Source organism: Lagenorhynchus albirostris, chromosome 10 (assembly GCF_949774975.1).
Source record: "Lagenorhynchus albirostris chromosome 10, mLagAlb1.1, whole genome shotgun sequence".
In the NCBI taxonomy this organism is placed as follows: Eukaryota; Metazoa; Chordata; class Mammalia; order Artiodactyla; family Delphinidae; genus Lagenorhynchus; species Lagenorhynchus albirostris.
Window position 1 is genome coordinate 45631789 of NC_083104.1, and position 22390 is coordinate 45654178.

General features: G+C 40.7%; 2 protein-coding genes across 9 annotated transcripts in view; one reads left to right on the plus strand and one right to left on the minus strand.

Annotated features, from left to right (window-relative positions):
- The window catches only part of ACKR2 (atypical chemokine receptor 2), an 87812-nt gene that overhangs the window by 25363 nt on the left and 40059 nt on the right, over window positions 1-22390 (plus strand). The window contains exons 6-8 of one of the 5 annotated variants that reach the window (XM_060162267.1): window positions 9583-10162; window positions 10255-10400; window positions 15502-15791. In XM_060162267.1, coding sequence (XP_060018250.1) covers window positions 15737-15791 — 55 coding nt within the window. In that variant the 5' untranslated portion in view covers window positions 9583-10162; window positions 10255-10400; window positions 15502-15736. Of the gene's footprint in view, window positions 1-9582; window positions 10163-10254; window positions 10401-10822; window positions 10988-11095; window positions 11312-15501; window positions 15792-22390 lie in introns of those variants that run through there. The other 4 variants (XM_060162268.1, XM_060162270.1, XM_060162271.1 and 1 more) reach the window with 4 other exon arrangements.
- HIGD1A (HIG1 hypoxia inducible domain family member 1A) lies at window positions 4030-10979 on the minus strand. Of its 4 annotated transcripts, none has more exons than XM_060162274.1 (4): window positions 10862-10979; window positions 6497-6611; window positions 5723-5857; window positions 4030-5038 (listed from the first exon to the last, which is right to left on the minus strand). In XM_060162274.1, the coding sequence occupies exons 2-4, from the start codon at window positions 6591-6593 to the stop codon at window positions 4989-4991; spliced, it is 282 nt and encodes a 93-aa protein (XP_060018257.1). In that variant the 5' UTR covers window positions 6594-6611; window positions 10862-10979; the 3' UTR covers window positions 4030-4988. The 4 variants fall into 4 exon arrangements, with proteins under 4 accessions (XP_060018257.1, XP_060018256.1, XP_060018259.1 ...); XM_060162273.1 differs by having other exon boundaries at window positions 10836-10956; XM_060162276.1 differs by lacking the exon at window positions 10862-10979 and adding an exon at window positions 9876-10052.

Genomic DNA, 22390 nt, shown 5'->3' on the forward strand with positions numbered 1-22390 from the left:
GAGATCCCTGACAGGTGATCTCAGGAGCACCAGTAGGGAAGGCAGTAAGTATAGCTGCAGATAAGCTGAGTTTAGGTCATAGGGCTCTAGCCGAAAGGTACGATGATGGCATTTCTACCTCACCTTGTAAACTTTTAGTCACTCTGTGACACTTCAGAGTTACACTGGGGACAGGAAATAGGCCTAACACCAATGTTATAAGCAGCTCAGGATACTACAGAGCGGACCTGTTCCTGGGTTCCTCTGCGGGGACCAACTGGATGCTGGCCTCCACTCTGGAACTATTTATCACTGCTGAATTTAGGAGAAAATTTCCTAACTTTTGTCTTGCTAAAAACAAATTATTTTGCCCCATTTCAGTGACTAAGGGGAAAGTAAGCTCTCTTTATCTAAGAATAAAGCCAGGACACATGAGTAGTAGTGGCTCTTACATGAACTTATAGCAGGTAAATCACTCACTAAGAAAGTGGCCATCAAGTCATGGCTGGTGCATGTTTGGTTTCCTTTCTCCAACTTCCCGTTCAATTTGAAGAGCTTTCAAACAGGATTAGGTATATAAATAATTGGCAGTTCCACTATTTGACACATGAGAACTTTAAAATACTTTATGTTCATTCAGCTTTGTTCTGGCCTTTGTTTTGATGGGCTGTAAATTTAATGGGGGTAGAGCCTAAATTTCAAGTTCCTGAAACTCTGAGCAGTGTTTCCTCATCGGTGAGGCAAGAGGCGTGGTCTGCATGACCAGTCCTCTGCTCTAAAGTTCTGACTCCGTGGTACAGAAGCAGAGGCTACTTTGGGGATTTATGTGTGGAGTCAAATTCCAGCTGTCACCACCAGATGTCACTAGTGCTCGTTAACTAGAAATAGGCTGATAACTTTTTGCCCGGAATAGCAGGATCCCGAATATAAAAATACAAAAACCTACTTACTTTTTTTATTTTGAAGTTTTGAATTTTATTTTTTATACAGCAGGTTCTTATTAGTTATCCATTTTATACATATTAGTGTATACATGTCAATCCCGATCTCCTAATTCATCCCATCACTCCCAGCCGCTTTTCCCCCTTGGTGTCCATACGTTTGTTCTCTACATCTGTGTCTTAGTTTCTGCTCTGCAAACCGGTTCATCTGTACCATTTTTCTAGGTTCCACATATATGCCTTAATATACGATATTTGTTTTTCTCTTTCTGACTTAATTCACTTTGTATGACAGCCTCTAGATCCATCCATGTCTCTACAAATGACCTAATTTCGTTCCTTTTTATGGCTAATATTCCATTGTGTATATGTACCACATCTTCTTTATCCATTCGTCTGTCGATGGGCATTTAGGTTGCTTCCATGACCTGGCTATTGTAAATAGTGCTGCAATGAACATTGGGATGCATGTGTTTTTTTGAATTATGGTTTTCTCTGGGTATATTCCCAGTAGTGGGATTGCTGGATCATATGGTAATTCTATTTTTAGTTTTTTAAGGAACCTCCATACTGTTCTCCATAGTGGCTGTATCAATTTACATTCCCACCAACAGTGCAAGAGGGTTCCCTTTTCTCCACACCCTCTCCAGCATTTGTTGTTTGTAGATTTTCTGATGCCCATTCTAACTGGTGTGAGGTGATACCTCATTGTAGTTTTGATTTGCATTTCTCTAATAATTAGTGATGTTGAGCGGCTTTTCATGTGCTTCTTGGCCATCTGTTTGTCTTCTTTGGAGAAATGTCTATTTAGGTCTTCTGCCCAGTTTTGGATTGGGTTGTTTCTTTTTTTAATATTGAGCTGCATGAGCTGTTTATATATTTTGGAGATTAATCCTTTGTCCATTGATTCATTTGCAAACATTTTCTCCCATTCTGAGGGTTCTCTTTTCGTTTTGGTTGTAGTTTCCTTTGCTGTGCAAAAGCTTTGAAGTTTCATTAGGTCCCATTTGTTTATTTTTGTTTTTATTTCCATTTCTCTAGGAGGTGGGTCAAAAAAGATCTTGCTGTGATTTATGTCAAAGAGTGTTCTTCCTATGTTTTCCTCTAAGAGTTTTATAGTGTCCGGTCTTACATTTAGGTTTCTAATCCATTTTGAGTTTATTTTTGTGTATGGTGTTAGGGAGTGTTCTAATTTCATTCTTTTACATGTACCTGTCCAGCTTTCCCAGCACCACTTATTAAAGAGACTGTCTTCTCCATTGTATATCCTTGCCTCCTTTTTCATAGATTAGTTGACCATAGGTGCGTGGGTTTGTCTCTGGGCTTTCTATCCTGTTCCACTGATCTGTATTTCTGTTTTTGTGCCAGTGCCATATTGTCTTGATTACTGTAGCTTTGTAGTATAGTCTGAAGTCAGGGAGTCTGATTCCTCCAGCTCCATTTTTTTCCCTCAAGACTGCTTTAGCTATTCGGGGTCTTTTGTGTCTCCATACAAATTTTAAGATTTTTTGTTCTAGTTCTGTAAAAACTGCCATTGGTAATTTGATAGGGATTGCATTGAATCTGTAGATTGCTTTGGGTGGTATAGTCGTTTTCACAATGTTGATTATTCCAATCCAAGAACATGGTATATCTCTCCATGTTTATATCATCTTTAATTTCTTTCATCAGTGTCTTAAGGTGATGTTCTAACTTAAGATGAAAAATCATCTTAAGTTAGAACACCACTTCCTGGGGGATACCTTCTCTGACTCCAGCCGTGGGTTAGGTCCCCCAGTCTGCTGCATCCTGTACCTAGTATTTATCATGCTTTTTGAAATCACTGATCTAATGCCAGCCTTCTGTGCTAGACTGTAAGTTGTGAGAGGAGGGCCCACACACCTTCTGTGCTGCCACATTCCCAAGCCTAACAGTAACAATGGTAACAGCAGCCATTCAGAGATTACTAATGCATCAGGTGCTATGCTAAGCCCTTTTATGTTCACCATTGCATTTTATCTTCCCAGCAACCCTAGGCCACTGACATTGTCCCCACTTTACAGATGAGGAAACCATGGCTGCTTGGCTCCTAAGTGGCAAAACCATGAACCCAGGTCTGACTCAGTAAAAAGTAGTGTTACATCCACTTGAGCCTCTTTTAAGAACTTCCATAATCTGATGCCAGCCTATTCATCCACCCTAATTTACCACTGTCTTCTTCAGGCAAGCACCCTTAATTATTGTCTCCTGATCACTTAATATGCTCACTACAGTCTCAACATTTTGCTCCTGTTCTTCTATCCTCTGGGATTTGTCTAGATCAGTTTCTCTCAAATTAGTATTTATTTAACAAAATCAATAATGTACTCATCCATTAGAAAGTTTCTGAAACTTGTTCACAAATTTGTTCTTCTATAGAAGGCTTATCCTTCATGAAATAATTGTTAGGACTGCCTACAAGCAACTCCTATAATGTCTACTGGAGGCTGAGAAGAGTTCCTTGTAATAGCTTATATTTTTAAAGCACATTTCCCATAGACCCATGTAATGATCTATAAACTAGATAGGACTATAGAAATTACATAGTCCAATCTCTCATTTCTAACTAGCAGAAAACTGAGAAAACCTTGATTGGTCCAGGTTATATAGTCAGTGGAGCAGTAAGCCAAGACCATGCCGTACCCTCTTGTCTAACAGTACTAATTTATGGTAACCGCTGCCACGCAGCATTAACTTCACAAAGGTCAACATTTCAAGTCTCTGTTGGCATCTACTGCTTGACTGCCCAGGTTCCAGTCCCAAACCTACAACCTTCTCTAGCTTATGTGACCTTGGGTTAATTACTTAAAACTATTCATACCTCAGTCTCCTCCTCCATGAAATGAGGATCATAGCTCCTACTTCTTAGGGTTGTTAGGAAACTTAAATGACATTTTACATGAAAAGTGCTTAGAGCAGTGTGTGGCACACAGTAAATGCTCAATAAACGTTAGCTATTATTCCTGTTTGTTAAATAGTCTTTAACTGTGGCTCCTACAAAAGGCATAAAATGTTCTCCCTCTTTTCTTGGAACTACTTGTGCTACTTTGAAGAATGATAGTTTTTTCCAAATTGAAATAAATACAAGACATTTGATGTGTTCACTTACTTTAATAACATTACATTTACCATGTTATCACCATGGAAGGTAAATTCAGGTTAGACAAGAGAATTTCACAAGTACAACAAAGCATTCTGTAGTATACCATAGTTTGTATAATGTCTGACCAAACCAGCTTGCTCATAAATCTCTTCCATTACAGGCGATTTATTTAGTTTAACATTTATGATTCTTTCAGAGGAAATAAACAGACTGCACACATTTAAAAAGTATTTTTCATTTACCTTTGCATTAGCACTTAAAATACACACTTCTATTTCAAAATGCCATTTAAAAATTATTCTAATATAACAGCAGCAAACTATAGTTCTGCAATTACAAAACAGCTAAACGGGGATCTACAGTTAAGTTATTCTCATGTTTACAACTATGATTCTGAAACAGATACTACTTCAAAGCAGCTGTTACCAGCTCTTTAGGTTTGGTTTAAAAACACACATATAGTTGCTGGGAGGTTTATAATGTATTCCGTGCACTGTTCTGAAAGGGTTCTTCAAGAGCCAGCCAGGCCTTAAAAACAGTACTCAGTCCACAAGGCAGTCAGAAAGAGTTAAATTAACTGGGGTAAATAGGATTCCTACATTACATCAAAAGCATATGATATTCTGCAGCAACTGGGAGCATTTTCAGGTTTGACATGTTGTCCTCTTTACAACTAATTTTATCAGAACAGTTTAAGAAGGTGGACACTGTACCACTATCGAGTGCATTTAAAAGTGACATGTTTTTGTGCTCATCTGACTCCCCTGAATGACTTAGCTAGTGAACTAGTCACCAGGCAAATCAAGCCTGCAAGAAAGGAAGCCAATATTCAAATTACAATGTTATTGTCTGACCCACAGAATTTATTTTCAACATAAACATATAACCTCAATATGAGATGTCTAACTAAAGCAAGCACCACCGAGACCAAGACAGCATCTCCTCTTCTAAGGTTTAGGTTTTGCCCAGAATTCTTGATACATGGAATAGCCCATACCTAAAGAAAAAGAATGCTAGTTAAGCATTTAAATATTTTCTTCAGTGTTAAAAAGTTAAAAACAGTTCATAAAATAGCTAAAAGTAGCACCCTTGCTAGCATACAATATTTACAAGGGGAACCAGGCACCAGGCTGCTTACATTCTTGCTTTCTTAAACAATTCAAATTTCTAAAATTCTTTTTACACAAGTTCCCAAGTATCTCAAGGCCAGTGTGACTAGCTCAGACTGTTAAAATATCAATATTTATCTGGCAGCCTTAAAAGGAGTTACTCTTGCTATATAATACCAGATAAAGTCAATTAATTATAAAGCCTATAAAAGCATGTAATATCTTTTCCACCTTCAAAAACTCAATAAAACAGCAATCATGTCTCTCCCAGATGATGGATCTTATTACCAACCCTATTTACATATCTAGACTCTTCAACGAAATTATAAACTCAGTGATGGGCAGTGCTATCTTTTCTTTCTTTCTTTAAAACCTTAGTAAGATTATATCATAGACAGTAAAACTATGTCACTACTTGAACTATTTTTATTAATTCAGTTTTTATGTGAAAATGAATATAAGTGATATTTGCAAACTGCTTCAAAGTCAGCTAAAAGTATCTACCTTGTTTTATTTACAAAGAAATCCATTAATGGGGAGCCACAAATTTGAAATGTCCTGTAGGAACCTACCAAGAGTCATTGCTCCCACAACAAAGCCTTGGGCTGCCACGCGCATGTGGATCAGGTGAACAGACATTTTAGTATTGCCCCTGCTCTTCAATTTATATAATCCATATGCAACGATTGCTGCAAAACCTGCCATTCCTGTAAAACAGACAGTCACAAGTATGTCAGATGCATGCGGGCAGGGAATCAAGATGATTTTATCATCAGTCAACGTTCTATTTTTTTTTATAAGGATGCTTTAGGAGACCATTAACCAGCTAACATACAAATTGAATTTTTAATTTCCCCCCCTCAGAACTAAAAATCCACAATTGGAAGCAAACAGTAGCAGATCCAGAAAGTTAAGATCATCTTTAAAATGTGGGCTTGTGAAGCCAGTAAATAAATTCCTTTAAGAGTGCCAGGGGAACTCTTCTCTGTCTTACTTCCATCCCCAAAGGCAGTCAGTTAATATAGTAGAGACTGTAATGAACCACAACTGTGAGTATAACAACTCTTACTCTTGTGAGTCCTTCCAGCAAATCATTGAGACTGATGGTAGTCTTGGGGTCCCAACACATTCACTGAAATAAGTCACTAAAACAAGAAGTCTGACTACACAGAGAAGAATTTTTATAATGAGAGCTACATCATACCAATCTAAGCATATTTCAAGATATGAAAAAATATTCAAAAATAAATGCTTTCAGGAAATTCTTGATGAACCAAACAAGTTTACCACACTTCTACTGTGTTAAAGCTTACAATAGCTTATTAGACCATCAAAGTCAAACTTACCAATGGGGACAAATGGTGCCTCTCTAGCTTTTCGGATAAGTTTAGATCCCTGACCTTCATCATATGAAGAAAGAGAAACATCTGTGTCACTTGACATGGTGATTGAAGAATCTTCCTGAAATAGAATTTCCATGAGGTTCTGCAGTTAAAAGCATACTTCTTTTATAAGACTATTCCTTTAAGTGGTACCAAAAAAGGCAAGATACTGGCCTGATTATATGAACTAGAGGGCAGAAAAAAAGATTCATTTCTATCACAAAGGGACCAAGGCTCCATTCTCCTTTTTTGGTCAGTTTTTTTACACAGGATGCTAGTAGGCATTTCATCACAATAAAGTAATAACAAATTCAATTTCACCTTAGTCACAGTAACTATGTATATACTTCCTTCTGACTGAGCTGAACAGACTATAAACTTTACCCATAGATAAAAAAGGGAGTCAAACATAGTATATAACTGCACAAGTCTCTGATTGACGTCAATTACAATAAACTCAAAAGTGAACTGCCATTACCCATATAGTCTTACCTTAGCTTCTGGGTTTTTCATGTGCATAACACTCCCTTCCGTAATAACAGCTCTCATTCAACACTCTGCTATTCAAGGGGTTTAGTAGTAGTCAAGGTCCTCAAAGAAAATCCAACTCTAGAGGGGAGGCTTAGTGCTTAGTTTGAAAAGTGAGATTGTCCCTCCAAGCCCCCATCCTCATTGGGAAGAGTCCAATTCTGTCATCTGACAGAGAAGAAAACCTTAATCCCAATGAGTTGTACAGTATCACACAGCTAGATAGAAGAAATTAGGACTAGACTTTCTCTTCTTTTTTGTGCTCCATTACCTGCTAATTGAATAAACCCTTACTTTCTCTGAGCTTTTATTATATACAAGGTTCAACAAGCTCAAGGTTCAGGATGCTCACTATATATTTGAAGAGATAGAACGTAAACACTGAAATAATGTTTCACAAATTAGATTGTTTAAAATAGACATGCCAGAGTGTGATCACTTTGCCAACAGAGACAATGAGAATTTAGAGTGTGATGTCTTTTGGATAAAAAAGTTTGGGAAGTTTCAGAGAAATATTTGAGATTGGCTTTCAAGATACTACATAAATGGTGACTTCCCTGGCGGTCCAGTGGTTAAGTCTCTACACTTCCACTGCAGGGGGCATGAGTTCAATCCCCCGCCAGGGAACTAAGATCCTCTACGCTGTGCGGTAAACAAAACAAAACAAACCATCAACAAGATACTATATAAATGTACTAGATGGTAAGATTAAATACTGTATTTATTTTAGGCCAGTATGTTTATTAGTTTCCTTCATAACCAATCTAAACTTCCCAAAGGCAATAGTTTCAAAAACTTTTCTGTTTTTATCACAAATCCTCCTTCAACCTCCCTCACCAACCCCACATTCTAATCACATTAAACTTCTTATAGATGCTCTCTAAACCTCCGAGCCTTTGCACAAGCTACTTCCTCTGCCTAAAACGTTTCTTCCCTTTTCATTTCCTTCAGGTACTCTTTCTGGGCTAAGACCTCCCATTTTTCGGTTTCTTGCCTTAACTGACCTGCTCTGGAAAGTCTTCTCTGACTCTCCCAGTTTATGATAAGTGCTTTGGTTACGCAGTCCCATAGGACCCGATGCTTTCTCTATAATAACTCTTTCTTATAAATGCAAGTTTAACTGTTTTTCTCACTAGATTCCTTGAAGTCAGGAGGTTACACCTGTCCTGCTTGTGTCTATACCATAGCCTGGCATGATGCTTATTACATAAAGTAGACCATAAAATGTTTGTTGAATAAATTGTAAAGTAATATTTTCAACAATTAAAATTATTCTCAGGTAATTAGGAAAATTTAGTGAAAACTAACAATTATACACATTTGTAGAGTCAGTAATAAAAATGTCAAGCTGTATGTACATAAGTGCTTATTTTTCTTTTAATTCTTATATTGTATCTATGAAAGAACACATGATAACCTGAGTAGGTCTTGGAGCCTTGCAACCACAAGAGACAAAACCATTATATACCACAATCTACTTTCAAAAACTAACACCTTCTTTTACATATATAAAAGCATGTTTTCTTCCTCTGCCTTAATTATTCCTAAACTAAGAAGTCATTTGGGAATTGTCTTTAAAAGCAAGAAAGTTGGTAGTTTTTCCTTTAATCTCTCACATCTGGATAACTTTAACTGTCCAACAGGTCAATGGTGCAAAAGTTCCCTTCTCTTTCCTTTCAGGAGGGAGGCGGATCACCTTTCAGCAGTTTGTATGAACAGGACATTAGATCTGGCTTTCAGAAAGTAGTCCCTGGGGAAAGAATCAGGGTGTGAGGGAACCATGTGGTCATTATGTCTCAAGTGACTAATGATAATCTGTCTCTGATCCAGAACACCTTGTGTGCACATTTCAGGATAAAATAAAGGGGAATATTAGAAGTCCAGTATATCACAAAGTTATTTGTTACTCTGTGGTTCAAATTATATATCTAGCATAATATATATCTGTAACACTCCCTGAGTAAAAGATTTTGATAATTCTCTTCCTAATGACCACCTAGAAGTTTCCCAAGTATTCATGATTTATAGCCACCTAAATACAAAATGGTTCACTTTTAAAATATCAGGGTAAGTACAGATCATATAACTTGAGAGTAAAAACCCAGATTATTAATCCATGCCAATAGGCTTATTTTACAGAAGCAAAAAAAAAAAAAAGGTTATGAAGGGTAAAATGAACTGCTCAACAACAGGAATACATCTCTGGCAGGGTAGGATTAGAACCCAGCTCTCCTGATAACACAGTTTTGGGTTCTTATGATTGACAATATATTGCCAAATCATCTGTCTTATAATGCTGGTATGTATTTAATCTGAAAAACATTTAAAATCCACTCCTTAACAGGAGCCCACATCTCTTTCTTTGAATTGTAAAAAATGTCAGTCATGCCTAAAATTAAATGGAACCTTCTTTCCCAGTGACTTAATTCATCTAACGATTTCAAGTGTGATTTGAAGATTTTTTTTTTCCCTAGCGCCACTTCTGAATTTTCCTTTATTATAATTTTCTCATCCACCTGCAGCAGCTGACCCAGATCTCTGTCGGAAAGTTGAACAGGTACAAAAAGAGGCACCTATAACCAGATACTCAAAGCCAGTTTGGAAAACACGAAGTAGTCTGTAAACTTGGTAAGATACTACTGAAGACCTTTCCAAATACATGGGAACCTAGAAGAGGCATAAGGGAACTGGAGCTGCCCAGCATCACGTGATGTAAAAGACTTAAGGATCTTCACAGCCTGTCATTTTGGTCACTGGAACTACTATCTAACAACCATGGTTTCAAATTTTGATTTTGCATCCGTTACCTGTCAGCCTGTTTAAAATGGCTGCAAGGCGCCACCCCGGAAGATTCTGATTCAGATGGTCTGGGGCAGGGCCCAAGGAATCTGTATCTTAAGAAGACCCCTTCAAGAGATTCTGGTGCACAGGGAAGCAAGAGAACCCCTGGTATACAGAACTCAAATACGATTATCATGCTGGGGCGTGGTACCGCTTCAATCCATCATAACTTTTCATCCAAACTGGTCTGGGTACTTCCGAAAGCAGAGATTCCTTCCATAGGGATTACCCCGAAGAAGGAAATAGCTGCTTCCCGCACAGGTAAAACAAAAGAGGCGAATAAACCTGCCGAATCATTTCGGCTGCTTCCAATACTAATCCCCTGCTATGTTTTGTAATTTCTAATCTGGCAGGTTTACTTTTTCGGGAGAAATGTAAATTACGGCAGAGATGCTTGATACATGCCCGGGTCCTTGTTAACCTTCCTAGGGCCGAAGAGGGTCGCCAAACGTGGAACGGAATAGCGGCCCGGGGAGAAGATGAAGCCGATGGCAGGAAGGTCGTTTGGTTTTACGCCCTCCTCTCAACCCTTCAACTTTCCTCCCCTCTCTCTTCTTGTGACCTTGTCAGGACTCCATGGCCTGAGCGCCCGCCCTCTCAATCCCTCCTCACCCACCCCGCTCTACGAGTTCCCCGAAGTCAGCCCCAGCCCCGTCCCTCCCCAGCTCCATCCGCGAGGCTTCGCTCCTCAAGCCTTTGCTGCATCCCCTCATAGGCTCCGTACGCCCTCACCAGCCTCCCCTGCACCGCGAGGTGGGGCCTGAGCCCCGCCAACCAGACTTCGCCCCCTCCAGCCCAGGCATCGCCCCCACTCCCAGTCCTGCGATCCCCAACCCTCCCAAGGTGCTCTCAGCCTGGCCCAGCGCGGCCTCACTTCTTCCCATCCCACTGCCCGGCGTCCCCCGCTCCCAAAACCCCGGCATGCATCACTTACAACTGCACGACGTCGCAGGTTCCTACCGGCTCCTACCAGCTGCTGACCCACCTCGCGCACCAGCAGTCTGCCCGGCTTTTCCCAGTTCCGCCCACAGCCGGCCTCAACCAATCAGAAGCCAGTGGCTGGTACGCCAGTGTCGGTGCCGGCGGGTGAGTGCGGGCCTGTACGCAGTGGGTGGGGCGGCCCGGAACGAGCTCCGGATTGGCTGGGGCGACGTGCGCGGGCGGTGACTCCGCGTCCCCGGCTGTCACGTAGCGATCGCGTCAGAGGTGAGAGGTCGGCGACCGGGGTTCCGCCGAGGACGCTGGAGGACTCTTGGCCCTTGGCCCGGCGGTACTTGAGATTACTCTCGCACTTTTTCTCTCGGGTCGCGGCGGCGGCAGCGAGCACCGCGAAGGCGGTGTCCCGAGCGCCGGCCGGGCGGGGCCGCGGATCAGGGAGTTCAACCGCGGCAGGTCCTTGGGGTGCTGCGGGTGAGGAGGGAGCATGTTCCTGCCTTCGGGGGCGCCGACGGCGGTGGGGCGCTGGAGCCGCTCCCAAGCCCTGGCGGTTATCCGCCACGAACGTGCGCTGTCGGCCTCCGGCTTGGCGCTTACACGGTAGTGGGAGGAAGCCACTCATTGCAAGCACGGGTGACTCCACCTAGATCGGGGTGGTTTACCTGAGGAAAGAAGTGTCAGAGGCCCCTTGTGGCAGTGAACTTCCCGGGACAGAGCCCCAAATTTGTTCGTAGAGCAATCGATAACTACCTGGCGAATTAGTGCAGGGCATCAAGCGCTACCGTGGGGACTCTAACTAAACTAGAATCTCTGGGTGTAACCACGAAACGAGGAAGACTGCCAAGTGCTTTATCCCACAGGTAGAAGCTCAGTGTTTTAGGTTCAGGATTTTGAAAATCTTTTGTCTCATAATTGAGTTAAAACACTGGTAGGAAACATTCATGCTGAGTACGATAAATTAAAAACCCTTTACTTTGGTCATGTGGAGTACTTTCAGCTGCTTGAGGGCACGTATTTTGTCTGGTTCATGCAGGCATCTCCTTGAACACTGTCTTTGAGCTCAGTAGGGCCTCAATAGTGTTAAAAGAAGTGACAGGGGCTTCCCTGGTGGCACAGCGGTTAAGAATCCGCTTGCCAGTGCAGGGGACACGGGTTTGAGCCCTGGTCCGGGAAGATCCCACATGCCGCAGAGCAACTAAGCCCGTGCGCCATAACTGCTGAGCCTGTGCTCTAGAGCCCGCGAGCTACAACTACTGAGCCCGTGCTCCTAGAGTCCGTGCTCCACAAGAGAAGCCACCGCAATGAGAAGCCCGCGCACCGCAACGAAGACCCAACGCAGCCAAAAATAAAATAAACAAAATAAATGAATTTATTAAAAAAAAAGAAGTGACAACTAATGCAGTAGCTGGATGGCTTAAAAGATAAGTAGGGGGCAATTCCTTGGCGGTTCAGTGGTTAGGACTCCACGCTTCCATTTCAGGGGGCACGGGTGGATCCCTGGTCGGGGAGCTAAGATCCTGCATGCCTGCATGCCGGGCAGTGCAGCCAAAAAAATTTTTGGAAAAAAAAAAGGAAGTAGGAAGATAAGGAACTCATTTAGGGTAATTAAAGCGATAAAAGAGCTTGACAGATTTGAATATGAAAGTCATGCAGAAGTAAAGCAAGGGCTTCCCTGGTGGCGCAGTGGTTAAGAATCCTCCTGCCAATGCAGGGGATATGGGTCTGAGCCCTGGTCTGGGAAGATCCCACATGCCACAGAGCAACTAAGCCCGTGCGCCACACCTACTGTGCCCGCGTGCCACAGCTGTTGAAGCCCGCGCGCCTAGAGCCTGTGCTCCAAAACAAAGAGAAGCCATCTCAATGAGAAGTCCAGGCACCACAAGGAAGAGTAGCCCCCGCTCCCCACAGCTAGAGAAAGCCCGCGCACAGCAACGAAGATCCAACGCAGCCAAAAATAAATAAATAAATTAATTAATTAAATTTTTAAAAAAGTAAAGTAGAAGTCAAGTCCTTTGATTCTGGAAAAACAAAGGCTAACTGCAGCAGTGACCACAGCATGTTCATTCCTGAAGAGGATTTATAGGAATCAAAATAATGTTCGCTAATTTGCTAATTTCCAGAGAATGAGATTTGGGGTCAGGCAGACCAGTGCTGGTCCCAATTTAGCCACATACTAGCCATGACCTTGGGCTTCACTTTCTTCCTTTGTAAAGTGGGGAATAAAAGTAGTGGTGGTTAATGGGGAAATAAATGTAGAGTGTTAGCTATTAGTTTAAAAATTCCTATGCCATGCATTGTCCAGAAAGATGCAGACCCTGCCCTATTTGTTTAAGAAATGATCTCATCATATGTAGAAACAAAAATCTTGGTAAATGGTGATGATGCCTATCTGTATCAGATGATGCAGAAGTTTTTTTTAAAGATTGTTCACTACTTTATTCAGTATCATGTTAAAAGAAAACAGTGACAGCTGATTAAACTATTAAAATTTTCATAATAATTTTTCATAAGACATTGGTGACAAATGTACAACATATATTATTCCATTCTTCTTACTTTGTGTTATTTCAAAGTATAATATTGATGCAAAAGACTTTAAAAAATTATTTGGGTTCTCATGTATTAAATTAATCCACCTGTAATTTATAGGAAAGCAGCACAAGAAGTCTCTGACAGCTTTGCTAATTTCCCCTCTTTAGGGAGCCTCTGTAACTTCTCATGCTCCAAGTAGCTGTCCACACATGATCATATGCACTATAAGAGAAATGGGCTTCTAAACTCAGATTTGGGCTAAGGCTCAGCTTAAAGCTACACTATCTGTTTTTTGACATCCTTAAAAAAATACTGTGTGATCTTTGTGGAATTTTGTCTAAAACAAATATTAAAACTTTTGAGAAAATTGGTAATATCTATGACTATTTTCAAACTACAGTTGAGAGTCACAGTCAGCAAATACTGGACACGTATATTGTGCCCTGTACAGGACTCAGAAATTAGACTCAGTTCCTTCCCTGAAATAATTTATCATCTGATTAGGTCAAAGGAACAGGTATAGGAAAGTATCAAAAACAGTCTGTGATAAGTGCTTTGAATGGAAATCCAGGCAGATATCATAGCGAGCAGTTTCAAAGAAGGCTTCTTGGGACAGGGGCTTGAATGAGTGGGCTTTGAAGGATGACTAGCATGTAAATAAGTTGAAAGAATATTCCAGAAAAAGGAAACAGTGGGCAGAGGAATAGAGGTAGACTATGGGATTGTAGCTCTGGCATGGAGGACAGTGAGTGGGGAAAAGGCAAAAATCTGTGACTAAAGCAGAGTCAGAGAATAATGGAAAGTAGGCCTAAGCTTACTGGGGAGGACCTTAAACGCTAATCAAAGAACTTGGACAATATCATATTAGGTGGCCCTTGAAGGTTTTGGAGCAGGATGTTTCAAGAGCTGAGTGAATTTGAGGTACTTGGTAGTGAAGTTGAATGCATTAGAAAAGGACTATTAGCATTTCTCTGCCAGAAAACAAGACTACTCAGTATGTAGCTTATTATATTCTTTATATTGAAGCCATATCCTGGGTCTTAAGGATAGGGAAGGCTGCTACATGCTGTAGTGTCACCCCTCTACCACCTTGACAAGGCCTGCTGCTTTAAAGTAGCAATAGTCCATACAGTCCAGTCTCCAGGGAGAATTGACTAGGGTCCGGGCTATCATAAAATTTCAGACTCCATAGCACGTCCGTAACTGAACATAATTATCTCTCTCTTATCCTTCTCCCTGCTCTGGACACCCCTTCCTCATAATCCTGTACTTTCTCTTTAAATTCCCTGACTTGGTTGGTAGAACTGCTTTCCATCCCACTAACTGAACATGAAACCTGGGTAACCTTGATGCTACTCCTACTTTTGTGCACATGTAGCCAGTGACATGTGGGCAGATAACTGAATGACAAGGGGCAAGCCTTCTGAAGATCGGTGGCAGAGGTGAGACTGTGCCTTCCCTCTCATAGTACTGTGCTCTGACCAAACTGGCCCAGTGATGTTGAGAGGATCATTTATACAGGAAAGCACTTAAACAGATTAAATAAGGAAATACATTTGCATCATTTTACCCTTGATGCAAGACTGTTTTCACTGATAATATTTTCCAACAAAAAACTGTGCGGTTGTCACTAAAAAATGGATCTTGGATTCACTGAAGCTCCTCAGAATTCCTTTTTCTTCTTCCTGTTAGTTATTTGGTTGCAGGGGGTGGGCACAGAACTTCTCTAACTGAGCTGAAGCCCTCCTGCCTCATTCCCTTGCTTTGGAGATAAGTGGATTTGGAATTAACAACACAACCATCTCGTCTTAAAAATTTATATAATTTTATGTATACCTGAAACTAACACAACATTGTAAATCAACTATACTCCAGTAAAAATTAAAAAAAGAAAAAGGTAATGCAAATCATACAATGACCAAAAAATTTATATAATTTTATATCCTATATAATTTATTAAATGTGCCTTTTAGTAGAGAATGAGTAAGCAGAATTGGGTAAATCCTTGATGGTCTTGGTCTTTTAGTTTTATGTACTTTATATACTGATTTTAAAAATTAGAAAATTTGTAATCTTATATAAGCTATATAACTGAAAAGATTGACTTATTTTTATAATCTGTATTTGTACAGGTAATTTGACTAGATTACGCGAAGAAAGAATCGATCACTGGAAGCAAAAGCTTTCTGTTCACCACCGGTGAACAGCTCTTTCCACCAGACAGGATAAACACGATTTTCCACCTGGGCTCCGCAGCTGGCTCCTGGTACTTGGTATGATGGAGAGTACCGTGGTTATGCATGAACGTTGGGTTACAAGCACCCTGGCATCAGAACCTCTGTTAAACATTTTCGCCCACAGCACCTGATGGTGTGCTGCACATGGAAAATACTTGTTGACTCAAGACTATCTCTCTGCAGAGGTGAGTACCTGAGTTCAGGGACTCTAGCTGCATTTCAGCTACTGGGGCTGCAGTAGCTGGGCAGGGACTGTGGGCTCCTGTGGCTTCTTAATTCTCGTGATCACCCACCATTGACAGTCTCCCTTTCAGAATCCTCCTCTCCTCTCCCCCACTGCCTTGGATACTGATGGCCTCTCTGCTTCCCCCCACTCTGTCTCTCCCAACAATGATTTAGGGCTATTTGTACAGCCTGCTAATTCTCTGAGGATGAGGTGCCTCTTATGGAAGGCACTGCCATACTCAGTGGCACTGCAAATAGGTTTCTGTTGACATCTCCAAGCCCTCCACGTCATTTTGCCGTGACACTGATTGTGAGGCACCATCTGTTTGTCTTGATGGCTTAATGAATTGAGGGCTCATAAACGTAGCCGACATCTAAATGAGATCCATATCTCAGTAAGGATAGGATAATGGTCTCCTTTGCCAGAGATGGATGGACAATTACTTCTATAACTCTAAGAGAAAAATGGATTATGCAGACAGACACTTCACCCAAATTGGTGGCCCTGAGTTACCGTCCCTGTGCTGATGCTTTTGCTCAGGGACAGGAACCCGCCTATCCTGTTTCTGGAAAACCTGGAAAAGGAAGATTATGTGCCTGACCCAAGTTCACTCAGTGAGTCAGCAGACAAGTGCTAGCCATCAAAGTCCTTCTGCTACTTTGTTTTATGAGAGTCAGAAGAGTTTCTAGAATGATGAGTATTAAAATAACTGTAGAAAAAGTGACCTCATAACCTTGGCCTGTCGCCTAGTACAGTATGTCTGATTAGAGGGAAATGACAGGCCATGAGATGGCTAAGCATTAAGTGCCCCACGCAGATCATGATTTCTCCTGAAATTGGGAGAGTTGTTGCTTAAGGGCAGTTCGCTCTTTCCTTTAGCTGGGGTCTGGAATCCTTGTGATCCCTGAGCTATAGTGAGAGTGTCCCTGGCCTCCCTCTTACCTGCAAGTATCTTACATCAGAAACAAGCAGCACCACATGCAGCTACCCAAACAGCCTGCTGTACAACACCAGCACACGCTCAGCGCCTCCCATTCTCTGGGCACACTGCTACGTACTTAATGTACTCAAGTGATCGTTAAAACAGCTCCATCAAGTAAATATTATTATCCCCATTTTACACATGAGGAAACTGAGGTTCAGCATGGTTAAGTAACTTGCTTATGTTTCCATGGAAGCAGAGGCAGGATTTGAATCCAGTCCCGTTTAGCTCATACTCTTTCTGGAAGGTTCCATTGCCTCTGTGCTTTCTTTTCCTTGCCTGTGCCTGGTCTTTCTCTTACCTTCCATTTCTCCTGTTAGAATCCTTATCAATCACAACTTTTGTTTTGAAATATGTGTGTGTGTGTGTGTGTGTGTGTGTGTGTGTATGTAGGTATATCTATATATGTATGTATATATTCACAAACACATGCACTTTCATATCTGTATATCTATATTTATAGATATTACAGATATTTATAAATAGAGGTATAAATAAATAAAATGAGGAAAGGTGTACCCCTCAAATGTGTTTTTTTAAAGGGGAATGTAATTTATTTATTTTTAAAATAAATTTATTTATTTTATTTATTTATTTTTGGCTGTGTTGGGTCTTCGTTGCTGCGCTCGGGCTTCCTCTAGTTGCGGTGAGCAGGGGCTACTCTTTGTTGCGGTGCGCGGCCTTCTCATTGCGGTGGCTTCTTGTTGCGGAGCATGGGCTCTAGGCGCGCAGGCTTCAGTAGTTGTGGCACATGGGCTCAGTATTTGTGGCTCATGGGCTCTGGAGCGCAGGCTCAGTGGTTGTGGCGCAAGGACTTAGTTGCTCTGTGGCATGTGGGATTTTCCCAGACCAGGGATCGAACTTGTGTCCCCTGCATTGGCAGGTGGATTCTTAACTACTGCACCACCAGTGAAGTCCCCCCTCAAATGTTAATGCTGGTTTTATCTGAGTATAGAATAATAATTTGGGATTTTCATTTTTTTCTCTGTGTTTTTCTTTTCTGTATTTATCAAACCAAATTTATTGTGATCAGAAAACACTTTTTAAAATCTTTTATATCCTTTCAACTTCATATGCTACTACCTTTGTAAATAAAATCTTTCCTGATCTTCAAGCTGATGCTGCCCCTTTTTCTATTTCTTTCTTTTTTTTTTCTTGCCCGGGCCGTGCAGCTTGCAAGATCTTAGTTCCCCAACCAAGGATTGAGCCTGGGCCACAGCAGTGAAAGTGCCAAGTCCTAATCACTGGACCACCAGGGAATTCCCTGATGCTACCCATTTTTCTTTTGAAACACACTCCCTTTCCCTAGCACTTTATATTTTGTTGAGTCATTTTTAGCATTTTGCTTTGTATTCTGTGTAACCTAAGTTTCTCGGGGCCCCACTCAGATATGAAGAGTCAGGGAAGCACACCTAATAATAGGAATGGTAACAGAAGAGTTATTACCCCAATCTGCTCCCATCAAGAAAGCTAGGATCTTCCTGCTATATCCACTATATGCCAGTCTTACATCTCTTTTCATCCCTATGATCTTAGCTGTGTCTCCACATTGCTGTTCCCATGACATGAGTCAACTGTCATGCTCACTCTGGTGTTTATGCACGATGCTGTCCCGTCTCCTATCACTTGGTGCTAAGCTACGCCCCATTATTCTATCAGGCCCCATACAGTTCAGGCTGTGCCTCTGTTCTTTTTCACTTTGTTGAAGTTGAGGAAGGACATCTCTTCCCACCCAGGTTGTACTTTTTCAAGTACAACCCATACAAGTTACCCATTCCCCTTGTTTTCTTAATCTCTGATAAAACCTGTTGTGTGACAACTCTTATGTTTGAGTTTTTCTGTCTTACAGCACCCCTCCCCTCCCCTCTTGTCTAGAGGAACTTGTACTAAGCTAAGTCAGGGGTCAGAGTAATCTGACCCAATCCTTCCCTGTTCTCAGTCAAGGGCCCCGGACAGAAGGGCCCACAGCTGTGCTTTTGTGCTCCCTCCTCCCGTTCTCTCTCTCTCTCTCTCTCTCTCTGTCTGTCTCTCTCTCTCTCTCTCTCTCTGTCTCTCTCTCTCTCTCTGTCTCTGTCTCTCTCTGTCTCTCTCTCTCTCTCTCTCTCATCTGAGAGATCAAGGTGTGATTTCATTCTGTAACTTAATCAAGTGTCTCTGGGGCAGCCTGTTAGCCTTCATCTCACCAGTCATTGTCTTTCCAGGGAGGCCTATTCTGGGGCTCCCAGAAATGGAAGCCTGGTGGACTGCTCTGACATACGCAATGTGTGAGTAGACAAGCAGAACCAGCCCTCTTTGGGCTATCAGTCCATTGTATCCTCTTCTAGCCTTTCCATTAACTTCTAAGACACATGGAGAGGAGCTGAGCACCATTCACGTTTGTACACTCTGAAGCAACTAGCATAGTTACATAGGATGGCAAGAACTCCATTAAACTTTTGCAGAATGAATTACTACAATCCATTGAATCTTGTGCTCTGCTTTTCTTCCTTAACATTATTGCAACAAATGATCAAATAAAAGTCAAAGTTTAGTTCCACTTTGTTCTATGCTAAGTATATCACACTGATTCCGATTCCATCACTTATCTGAGTTTTAAAACATTGAGATGTAATTCACATACCATAAAATTCACCCCTTTAGGGTGTACAATTCAGTGGTTTTTAATATATTCACAAAGTTGTATAACTGTCAGCTTTAATTCCAGACCAGCATTTTTATCATGCCAAAGCTGGGTGATGCCCATTAACTATCACGCCCAGTCGCCCTCTGTCTCCCCGCAACCTCCCCCCGACCCCGCCCAGGCAAGCAATCACTAATCTATTTTCTTTGTCTATGGATTTCCCTATTCTGGATATGTCATAAAAATGGAATCATATGTGGACTTTTGTATCTGGTTTCTTTCACTTAGCACAGTGCTTTCAAGGTTCATCCATGTTTTAGCATGTATAGGTGTTTCGTTCCTTTTTGATGGCTAAATAATATTCCAATGCACGGATATATATATGTGTGTGTGTGTGTGTGTGTGTGTGTGTGTGTGTGTGTGTGTGTGTGTGTGTGTGTACACACATATATATGTACACACACACACACCACATTTTGTTTATCCATTCATCAATTGATGGACATTTGGATTGTTTCTACTTTTTGGCTATTATGAATAAAATTATTGGGAACAGTCATGTACATGTTTTTTCTGTGGACATATATATAATTTCAATTTTCATGGGTGTATACCTATACCTAGGTGGATCATATGGTAACTTTTATGTTTAACTTTTTTTTTTTTGGCCATGGCACTTGGCTGTGGGATCTTAGTTCCCTGACAAGGGATTGAACCCACGCCCTAGGCACTGAAAGCACAGAGTTCTAACCATTGGACAGCCAGGGAATTCCCCCATGTTTAACTTTCTAAGGAACTGGCAAATTGTTTTCCAGAGGAGCAGTACCGTTTTACATTCCCAGCAGCAATTAATGAGGGTTTCAATTTCTCCACATCCTCATCCACACATATTATTGTTCATCTTTTTTGATTATAGCTATCCCAGTGGGTGTAAAGAGGTATTTCATTGTGGTTTTGATTTTCATTTCCCTGATGCTAATAATGTTTAGTATGTTTTTATGTGCTCATTGGCCATTTGATGTTTCTTTGGAAAAGTGTCTATCCAGTTTATTGCATGCTTTTATCATATCATAGGGTGTTGAAGATTGTCAAATGCTTTTTTCTGCATCTACTGAGATGATCATGTGGTTTTTGTCTTTTATTCTAGTAATATGGTATATTACATTGGTTGATTTTAATATGTTGGGCCAACCTTGCATTTGTGGAAAAAATTCCAACTTATCATGGTGTGTAGTGTATGTTGTTAGATTTGGTTTGCTGGTATTTTGTTGAATTGTTTGTGTGCGTGTGTGTGTGTGTGTGTGTGTGTGTGTGACTATATCCACAAGGGATATTGGTCTGCAGTTTTCTTTTCTTGTAAAGTCTGTTGGATTTTGGTATCAGAGTAATAATGGTTCATAGAATGAGTTGGGAAGTGTTCCTTCTTCTGTTTTTTGATAGATTTTGAAAGGATTGGTGGTAGTTCTTTAAATGTTTGTTAGAAGTCTCCAGTGAAGCCATCGGATCATGGGCTTTTCTTTGTGGGAAGTTTTTTGATTACTAATTCAATCCTTTATTATAGGTCTATTCAGATTTTTTGTTTCCTTCTAAGACAGTTTTGGTAGTTTTGTATTTTTCTAGAAATTTGTCCATTTCTTCTAAATTATCTAATTTGTTGGCATACAGTTGTTCATAGTATTCCCTTACAATCCTTTTTATTCCTTTCTTAATCCCTCTTTTATTCCTTAGTGATTTGAGTCTTCTCCCTTTTATTCCTTCTTCCTATTTTTTTTCAGTTTTTTCAATTTTATTGATCTTTTCAAAGAACAACTTAAAAATTTTTTTTTCTCTGTTGTATTTTTGTTCTCTCTTTCATTTATTTCTGCTCTAGTATTTGTTTTGTCTTTCATTACGCTTGCTTTGAGTTTAGTTTGCTCTACTTTTTCTAGGGTCTTAAGGTGGCAGGTTAATTCCTTTATTTGAGGTCTTTTTTCTTTTTTAACATAGGCATTTACAGCTATACATTTCCTTCTAAGCATTGCTTTCACTGTATCCTATAAGTTTTTTGTATTTTGTTTTTGGTTTCTTTCATCTCAAAGTATTTTATAATTTCCCTTGTGATTTCTTCTTTGACTCATTGGTTACTTAGGAGTATGTTGTTTAATTTCCACATAGTTGTGAATCCCCTAAATTTCCTTCTGTTGTTGATTTAATTTAATTCCATTGTGGTCAGAGAACATACTTTGTATGATTTCAGTTCTTTTAAATTTATTGAGACTTGTTTTACGGCCTAACATATGGTCTATCCTGAAGAATGCTCCATGTGCACTTGAGAAGAATGTGTATCCTGCTATCATTGAGTGGAGTGTTCTATCCAAGTTTTTAGGTATTCACTTTCACCTGGTAAAACACTGTTCATCCTTTGAGTCCCAGGTCCAAAGGATTTCATCTGTCAAGTCTTTCTTCATCCATCTCACCAGCAAAAATGTACAATTTCCTCATTTGAACTTCTGTCACCCATAACTATGATATATAGATATGCCAACACCCATAACAGTGATATAGCCTTTATTACAAGTCAGTCTTTCTATACGCTGATGTTATGGGTTTCTTTTGTGCAGGGACCAAGTCTTAACTGTATCTCCATATCCCTGAATATGGAGTATTCATTAGTGACTTTAAAGCATTCCATTAAAAGGATGAGAGAATTTGGGGGTTATTGAATACCTTTTAAATATTGAACCCTAGGCTGTGTACTGTAGAGAGTAGAACAGGAAAAGAAAGGCAGAGCACTCTGCCTCTGGGGAACCTACAGCTTAGTTAAGAAGGCAGTATATCTGCATGAGAAACCTTTAACACAGGATCTGACCAAGTGCCAATACAAGGGCTCTAGGAGTTGGGCTTGTCCACTTTGTCTCTGTCTCTCTCTCTGCATGGGAAAGAGACTTACAGAGCTGTGAGGTTGGAACAACCCTCA

Excerpts from the sequence above, each read along its gene's own strand:
- HIGD1A (XM_060162276.1), bottom strand. The coding sequence starts at position 10,037 with ATGATAATCGTATTTGAGTTCTGTATACCAGGGGTTCTCTTGCTTCCC. Across the intron at positions 6,612-9,875 it reads CTTGCAGCCATTTTAAACAG|GAAGATTCTTCAATCACCAT; the intron begins GCTGACAGGTAA and ends ATTCTATTTCAG. Across the intron at positions 5,039-5,722 it reads TGTGGGAGCAATGACTCTTG|GTATGGGCTATTCCATGTAT; the intron begins GTAGGTTCCTAC and ends CTTTTTCTTTAG.